Here is an 8,605-nt window from a genome sequence, read left to right as displayed (position 1 = left end):
AGGCTCTTAACTCTTTTCTTCTGTATTTCCTTGTAGTGGGCTTGAATGGGGAAAACTTGGAATAACACAGATCCGAGTTCAAATCCACATGCCTCTACTTCCTGGCTGTGTGACCTTGAACATGTCCCGTCCTCTCTCTGAGTCTTGTTTTCCTTAAACAGGCAGAGTAATTCCTGGGTGTTCAGGGAACCTAGGTGTTGTTCCATCGTCAAGTCCTTATCTGTTGACCCTCTCTGGCCTTTACCGTCTTCTTAGCACCCACTGGATGCTCAGTCCTGTGGGTTGAAAACAAACTATCTTCAAGATTCCCTGTTAGGCTGGATGTGGTGCTGCATGCCTGGAATCTTAGTGGGTTGGGAGGCTGAGGCAGGAGGATCGCAAGTTGGAGGCCAGCCTCAGCAACTTAGTGAGACCCTGTCTCAGAATTAAAAATTTAAAAATGACTGGAGATATGGCTTAGTGGTTAAGCACCTGTGGGTTCAAAAACAAAACAAAACAAAACTACCATGAACAAAATCAAAGATAAGCTGGATGGGCTGCTTGCTTCCGGCCTTTCTGCAGCTCATTTCTAGACTAAAATGTCTGTGAATCCGCAACAAAGAGACTTGGAGGGAGAAAAAGGAGAGAGGAAGTCAGAGGAGGTCAGGTCTAGAAAATCAGAACAGCACCCCCGACCCCGGGGCCCAACACATCTCTGCCAGGGCGTGCGTGCATGCGTGCGAGCGTGTGTGCGTGTGGAGGTGGGTGGTCAGATATAGCATATAGATTTCCTATTAAATTATCCCATTAGTCATTTTCAAAAGCAGAGCATTAATCTGATAAGTAACTACCGTCTTTGGAATCAAGCACATTTGCATTAGCAGAGAACAAAGGAGCAAACTAGAAAAATAAATGTGACACACTGATCAGATTCTCAGCTTTGGCAGGGGTGGGTGCAGCTCCGCGGGAGAGTCTGGCTTCACAGGCACCAGGCCCCTTCCGTCCCCAGCACCCCAAATTAAAAAAGAATCAGCTTCATGAGAGAGCAGAGTCTCTGCTGGGCTCTCACTTTAAGAAAGGTAGGTTTTTATTATCTTTCAGGTGGGGTGAAGCCAACAGAGGCAGAGGTGACTGCCGTTGGAAACACGGTTTATTACTCACAGTTTCCGGGAGAGGATCGCCTGGGAAGCACGGGGGTCACTTTGGAGGTAGTGGGAGTGAGGGGGAAGCGGGGGCCTATGGTGATTTCTATAGGAGGGAGGAAACAGGATGTTTATAGGATTGGCCAGGTTGGATCATTTCAGCAGGCCGGAGGGCGTGAGCTCCTGGCCTGTCACCCCGAGCGAGGGAGCTACGTAGAGAAGCCGAGAGTGTTGGCGCACGCCTGTGATCCCAGCTGAGGGAGGCTGAGGCAGGAGGATGGAGAGTTCAAAGCCAAACTCAGCAATTTAGCGAGGCCCTAAGCAACTGTCTCTAATATAAAATATTAAAAAGGGCTGGGGATGTGGCTCAGTGGTTAAGGACCCCTGGGTTCAATTCCCAGTACCAAAAAAAAAAAAAAAAAAAAAGTGATCTCTGGATTTGAGTTTTGGATGAACTCATTTGCATGTGAAAAGAGCACTCGGGGCTGGGTGGCTTACTTCCTAGGAACTGGGGGACCCTGGGAGGGGTAGTCTGTCCTAAATCATAAGGCCCCAGGGGGTCAAAGCGAAGGACGCTGCAAACGCCACTCCGGTTCCTTGGGCTGCAGGGGAACCGCCCCGCGGCGCCCCGCAGCAGCCCGCGGACTCCTCCCCAGCCACCCAGATCCCGCCCTCCAAGTAGGCAACTCAAATCCCTGACAAAAGAAAAGACTTCCGTGGCCACCAGGGGGCGATGTTCCAGCCATCTGGTCTTGCGCCGGGCAGCAGTTTCTATCCAATCACGCTCATCCCTCCCCTGGAGAGTCAGATGCGATTTTTGATGTTGTTATGGTTGTTTTGGTTTTGGGGTGCTGTTTGTCTGTGCATCGGTCATGCTGCACAGAGGGGACAACAAATCAAACTCCACTAAGAGCTGAAAGCCCAAAGCAAGAGCAGCCTCCCTTCTCCCTGCCGCCCCGTTCCCTCGCTCCCCAGATCCTTCTCTGCATAAGCTCAGAACAGCCCATTCACGGTCCAGCCCACAAATGGCAGCACCACGTACACATGGTCATTCGCACTGCTTCTGTCACTTACTATGTCTTGGAGCTTATTCCTTAATTTTAAAAGTCCCTATACCCCCATCGTTTTGGGTGGAACCCAGTCGACTTAGCAGCTCTCCCCTGATGCACAGATAGATATCTGGGCTGTTTGCAATTCTGACGTCTAGAAACCAGGCTGTACTGAATACCCCCAGGGAGCCGTCAGTTAATGCAGGAAAAAAACAATCTGGAAAACAGAATTGTCTCATGCAAGATACATAAAGGTTACGTTTTCAGAACACGGTCCAAAGAGCTGGTATCAATATATACTTTCACCTTCGTTGCATCCATATATACCTTTTATGAATGGAAGATAACAGATCTGTCTGATTTCATTCGTAGCTAAGTTGGTAATTCTTCAAATTACCAGGGAGATCAAACCTGAGGCTATAGGTTTGGGATCTTCCCAGAGGCAACCGTCTACCTGGAGGCATACTGTTTCTTGGCACTTGGGAAGCTGAGGTCTGCAGAACTTAGTTTCTTCAGCTAAAAATGAAAAGCAGGCTGGGCACCATGGTGCATGCCTGTAATTCCAGTGACTTGGGAGGCTGAGGCAGGAGGATCACCAGTTGGAGGCTAGCCTCAGCAACTTAGTGAAACCCTGTCAAAATATATAAATAAGTAATAAATAAGTAAATAAACAAGAAGGACTGGGAAAGCAAGTTCCAGGTTGAATCTTCAGTATTAAAGATAGATAAATAAATAGGACTCTCTACCTGGTGATCTAAAAGTTCCCTTTCACCTCTGACCTTTGGAGTCACCTTACCTCCCCAGGTCTCTGTAAAGTGGGACTAACATTTCCTATCTTGTTTCTCTTGTTTAGTGATGAGAAGCTTCAATGAGATGGTGGGCATGGATTTGCCACGACAGTTGGGCAAGGGACAGTTCCCATCAAGAGAAGGAGTAATAATTAAACACCTTGGGAATCCTTTGCCAGACTTCTAGCATGGCCTGAGGCATACTGTAAGTGCTCAATTAAGTTATAGATGGAGGAACCAGTGTCCAGGGAGGCAGGATAAAACTGGAACTGTCCGGCAATAGGAGATGTCTTCGACTAAAATGTGGTTCGGTCTAACTGTCTGTCATCCCTCAGGTTGTCCCTCTGAGAACCTTCTGGAAGGCTGTCAGCAGACTCAGTGGCTCTGGCTCTGGATTCTTTCTCAGTCCCTTGTCTACATAACCAGCCTCAGTCTACATAACAACTCAGCGTTTCCCAAGGTGTCCCCCTCATTGCTTCTGAACTCCTGGAACTCTGGGCCTGATTCTCTCGGTGTCTCTGGGATTCACCCAGAAGCTCAGCACCCAGGGGGTACCTGACAGACCTCAGGAGGCAGTGCCCAGGGCTAGATTGACAGTGTTCTCTTAAAGTGTCATGAGAAAGCTTGGACTTTGGGGACTGACTGGGGACAAGCTCCTTCGCATCAAGATCTTTCTCCTCCCAGCATCTCCTTCCCTTCTTTGCCTGGTTGGGGTGGCCTCCAACGGACTTCTGGGTCAGGAGCTACAAACTCTGACATCTTTCTTCAGAGGTCAGAAATCACACTGGGAGACATCAGGGAGTGGTAGGGAGTGTGGTGACCAGGGGCAGCCAAGTCGGCTCCCTTCTGCTGTTGCTAGAAGTGACTCTCTTTCTCAAGAGGTTTTGGAGGAAAACCATAAATCCAAATTTGCCCCAAACCTCTCCTGGCTTTAAAATGTTGCTTATTCAGATATTTCCCAAACACTGTAGGGGTCAAACAAAACTGCACCATGAAGTGGTGGTTGCCTGGAAGCCACCAGTTTTGGAGTTCTGAAAACGTTCCCTTCCCTCTCCCATTTTGCAGATTGAGAAAACTGAGTCCCAGCGAAAGAAAGGCATTGGCTAAAGGTGACAGGGTGAAGATCAGAGACTAGGTTCCCTTCCTCCATCACCTCCTCTCTCCTGCCAACGGGGTTGACTCTGTCTCTGTATCTTCTGTCTCTTGGATGGGTGTGTGTGTGTGTGTGTGTGTGTGTGTGTGTGTGTGTGTGTGTGTGTGTGTGTCTGCTCCTGTTTCTCCACCTCTCTGCCCTTGGGGCTTCCTCCTGTCCTTTCTGGATGCCTCTGTGTCTCTGCCTCTTTCTTTGCCTCCAATGTGCTTTTAGACCTCCGGAGCTGGGTGCGGACACGACCCCCACACCGACACCCTCATCCTGTGACTCGTGACTCCTCACTGCCCCTCCCGCCCCCGCCCCAGATTTCCGGCGGAGTGGGCAGGCGGGGTCCCGCGGGGCCGCTGCCGTCAGCACCCCTCCCGGGCGCCTGCGACCCCTCCCCGCTGACCTCATCGGCTCCGCGGCCTCGCGCGGATATAAGGAGAGGCCCCACGGAGGAGCGCGCAGCCGGTGCACTGGGTCCTACAGGCGCTTGCAGACTTGCGACCCGCGGACTCGGAACCCCGCGTGCCCGGATCCCGGACCCACCCCGCGGAGCCCTAGCCAGGCAGGTAAGCACCCCTGATCCCTCCCCACTCGCAGGCGGCGTCCTTTTCCGAGCCCTGGGAGGAGAGCGCTCTCCGCCCGCCTTCTGCTCTGCCCGCGAGCGCCTCCCGGAGCGCTGGATCACAGACCCGGGACCCGACGGGAAGCACAGCCCGAGCGCTCGGGTGCATTGGCTGCGGTGCACGCACGTCCCGGGCATCGGGAGCCAAGGGCGCCCAGCGTCCCATGGCAGGTCAGCCATCCTGTCCCTGCAAGGATCGCAGCTTTAGGTTCGCTCCAGGACGTTCCAGCAGAACTAGGGATTCCGAGCGTCGCCTGACCGCCTGAGGGTTCGAACCCCAACCTTGACATTGGAAATAGAAGGTTGGCTTTGGAATGAACCTTGCAATTAGGATTTTAGATTCCTCGTTTAGACGCAGTGGCTTAGCCTTAGATGCCCAAGCTGAGCACGACGAGTAGAATGTGAGCTTTGGAATCTGAAATTTAGCTGTATGGCTCAGTGGCAGGGTGCTCCCCCAGCTGGTGCAAGTCCCTGGGTCCCATCCCCGGGACTTGCAAAGAAAAAAAATCTAAAGGAATCCCAGTATTGGAATAAGAAAGCGGGAGATGAAGTGTCAGAATGTAGCAAAAGAACCTTGGGGACAATCTTGGCAGCGACGCGATCATTAGCACCTCGTGGGGCCAGCGCTGCAGCCTTGGTGGTCACACCACCAGCTTGGTCAACCCCAGCGAGGGCTTCCTCAGCTTCGCGTGATGTTGAGGGACAGCAGCGACGATGGGGTTCCACGGTCACCTGGTTTACACTGGCAGAACGCGACATGGACAGGCACCCCAGGCATCCCTCTGGACTAGAAGGCTTACAGGTGGCAGATGCAGAGGCAGAGCGATTTGTCCCCCAGCGTCTGGCCTCGGGGTGGGGGACGGCTGAGGGAGGAGAGGGAGAGATGGAGCAGGCGGGGAGGGCTCACGCTTCTCTCTGTCCACTGACCCTAGCCGCTGCGATGCCGGGCCCTTGGTTGTTGCTGACCCTAGTTCTGACCTTGACCATGACCGGTGCCCCTGGAGGCCGCGCTCAGCCCGAGGCTGCCCAGCTAGAGGCGGAGATGGCTGCCGAGCATCCCGGCCTGGATGACCTCGTGCGTCAGGCAGAACGTTTCCTCCTCCTCCAGGAAGACATCCAGAGGCTGCGAGGAGACCTGGGCGAGCACTCAGGTGAGTGGGCGGGGCCGTTGGTGGCGGCTGGAAGTGAACTGAGCCTGGGAGCAGGTGGAAGGGCTGGAGGGATTGGGACGCCGGGCGGGGAGGGGGCGACTGGATCCTCAGCCTCCTACATTTCAGAAACGCGGATTGCCAGCGGAGTTGACCGTCCTTGAGATCAGAGGCCTCTTTTCAGTACTGGAAATATTTCACAGAGCAGACCTTCAAGGGGGAAGATGCTGTGTGTGCCCCACTCCCAATCCGTGGGCCCAGTTTTAATTACTATTTATTAGGCATTTTTTTGCTAAGCAGTATTTTAAGCACTTCAGACCCTTTCACTGTGTGATTTTCCTAGCAACTTCCCAGGTGATATTATTATTATTATTCCAGGGATTGAACCCACTGAGCTATATCCCCAGTCCTCCTTAGTTTTTATTTCAGGGTCTGGCAGAGTTGCTTAGGGTCTTGCAAAAGTTGCTGAGGCTGGCCTCGAATTTGTGATCCTCCTGCCTCAGCCTCCCAAGTCGCTGGGATCTCAAGCATGCACCACCACGCCCGGCTGTTATTACCATTTTATAGAGAAGAAAACTGAGATTCAGAGAGATTTAGTCGCTTCTGGTCACATAGCCAGGGAGTGGCAGAACTGGGATTGGAACCCAGAGGCAATGGCTTTGCCCATCTGTGTGAGAGAGTGTGTGTCAATGGCGCCTGGGAGGCAGGCACAAAACTTCTGGGTAGGTGCTGCAGAGAAGTCTGCCTTGACCTCCAAGAGGAAGGCTGGAGTGGGCATGCAGGAAGGCCTGCCTCTTGCAATGGTAAGGGGGGTCCCTCACTGGCCTCTTTCCTTCCCCAGAGTCCCTTCAACCTGACTCACTCGCCAAGCGTCAACATCCGGGCAAAAGGGAGGAGGAGGCAGAAGAGGGAGTCGAAGAGGAGGAGGAAGGGGGCGCTGTGGGACCCCACAAACGGCAGCACCCGGGTCGACGGGAGGACGAAGCTTCCCGGTCAGTTGACATAAGCCAGCACAAGAGGCAGCACCCTGGCCGACGCTCCCCCTGGCTGGAGGATGCCGTCACCAAGAGGCAGCACCCAGGCAGAAGGCTGGTGGATCCCAAGGGCCAAAGCAGCTGGGACGAGGAGGAGGAGGAGGAGGAGGAAGGAGAGGAAGCCCTGGTGGCTGAGAAGCGCCAGCACCCGGGCAAGAGGGCCCTGGGAGGCCCGTGTGGGCCCCAGGGGGCCTGTGGTCCTTCGGGCCTCCTTCTGGGGCTGCTGAATGACCTGAGCAGGGGCCAAGGAATCCAGGAGAAGCGGCAGCACCCGGGGCGTCGGGCATCCGGGGCCAGGGAGCCCCTGGAGGAGTGAGCCGGGTTTCCTGCAAAGTCAAATTTGGGGTCTAAGACTATCTTGAGTGCCCACCCCATCCCAGTCCCCTCTTCCCCTCCTCCTTAGATCCCCAGCCCCAAACCACCTGTATAACACGCTCCCAATTCCCTGGCCTCGCCCTCCGGGGACCCAGGATCTCCTCCCCTTCCTGAGCATCCTTTTGTGGGTGGCAAGCGCCCTGCTCCCTCCGCTGGGCTCTGCTGGGGAAAGAAGCACAATTCTTGGGAACTCCCTGTGTGGTGGCCCCGGGGACAATGGCCGTGCGTGGGAATATTCCGACATCGCCTGGAAATTGTGGCTTGTATATAACCCCCCTCCCCAGGCACCTTCTCCTTGTCCACATGATAATAAAACATGCGTCCAGATAGATCGCAGCGCTCTGTGGTTGTAATTCTGTGCCAGCCACACGGGGTTTCTCTTGGGCATCCAGAGGGGCACTGAAAAGGGGGCGGGACTAGAGCTCCCCAGTTCTGCTGCAGAGGGAATCAGGGACCCCGGAAGCTAAAAAGTTCTCCCTACTGCCCTCACCTCAGAACATATTAGAGAGGGGTCCTGGAAAGGGAGAAAGGCTGGTCCTAGACACAGCTGCCTGAGGTGGATCCCTGGGTTTAAGAGGCCAGTTCAGGGTCCTGACTTGAGTTTCCTGATGGGCAAAGGGAGCGGAGCATTGGTCTGACTCAGGTCTATAGTCTTCATGGGCCGAGCTTGGTGGCGGTGGCGTGTAATCCCAGTGGCTCTGGAGGCCGAGGCAGGAGGATGGCAAGTTGAAGGTCAGCCTCAGCAACTTAGTGAGGGGCCCTAAGTAACTCAGTGAGACACTATTTCTAAATAAAATACAAAATCAGAGTGGGATATGACTCCATGGTTAAGTGACCCTGAGTTCAATCCCCAGTACCCCCCAAAAAGAAAAAAAAGTCCTCATGGTTCTGTGGCAGTAATTGACAAGTTTGTGTCACTGGCAACCTGTTATCAGACAGGCATGAAGAGGGCAAAGAACCAAGCTGAAGTTGGAGACTTAGACGGGGTTTTTCTGGGGCTAATCATGGGGTAGGCTGGGTACAGGACAAGAGGAAGTGAGTGACACTGGAGTAAACTGAAGAATTCATTTCAAGACATTTAAGTTTGCTGGCACGGGGGCACATGGCTACAATCCCAGTGGCTCAGGAGGCTGAGGCAGGAGGATTGCAAGTTTGAGGCCAGCCTCAACAACTTAGACCCTAAACAACTTAGACAGACCCTGTCTCAAGAGAAAAAAAATAAAAATGGCTGTGGACATGGCTCAGCATAGAGTGCCCCTGAGGTCAATCTCCAGAACCCCCCAGAAAAAGACACTTAAATCCAAAACCTTTAAGAAACCATGTGTGA

General features: G+C 53.5%; 1 protein-coding gene across 3 annotated transcripts; it reads left to right on the top strand.

Annotated features, from left to right (window-relative positions):
* The first annotated feature begins 4,455 nt into the window (after positions 1-4,455).
* On the top strand, positions 4,456-7,604 carry TRH (thyrotropin releasing hormone). 3 transcript variants are annotated; one of them, XM_079122557.1, is made up of 3 exons: positions 4,456-4,661; positions 5,654-5,872; positions 6,711-7,604. In XM_079122557.1, the coding sequence occupies exons 2-3, from the start codon at positions 5,662-5,664 to the stop codon at positions 7,217-7,219; spliced, it is 720 nt and encodes a 239-aa protein (XP_078978683.1). In that variant the 5' UTR covers positions 4,456-4,661; positions 5,654-5,661; the 3' UTR covers positions 7,220-7,604. The 3 variants fall into 3 exon arrangements, with proteins under 3 accessions (XP_078978683.1, XP_078978682.1, XP_078978681.1); XM_079122556.1 differs by having other exon boundaries at positions 4,461-4,665; XM_079122555.1 differs by lacking the exon at positions 4,456-4,661 and adding an exon at positions 5,389-5,523.
* The last annotated feature ends 1,001 nt before the right edge of the window (positions 7,605-8,605 follow it).

This window comes from Sciurus vulgaris (assembly GCF_902686455.1).
Source record: "Sciurus vulgaris genome assembly, chromosome: 19".
NCBI classification, from domain to species: domain Eukaryota; kingdom Metazoa; phylum Chordata; class Mammalia; order Rodentia; family Sciuridae; genus Sciurus; species Sciurus vulgaris.
Note: the sequence above shows the minus strand (reverse complement) of the source record. Positions and strands in the feature narration are given on the sequence as shown.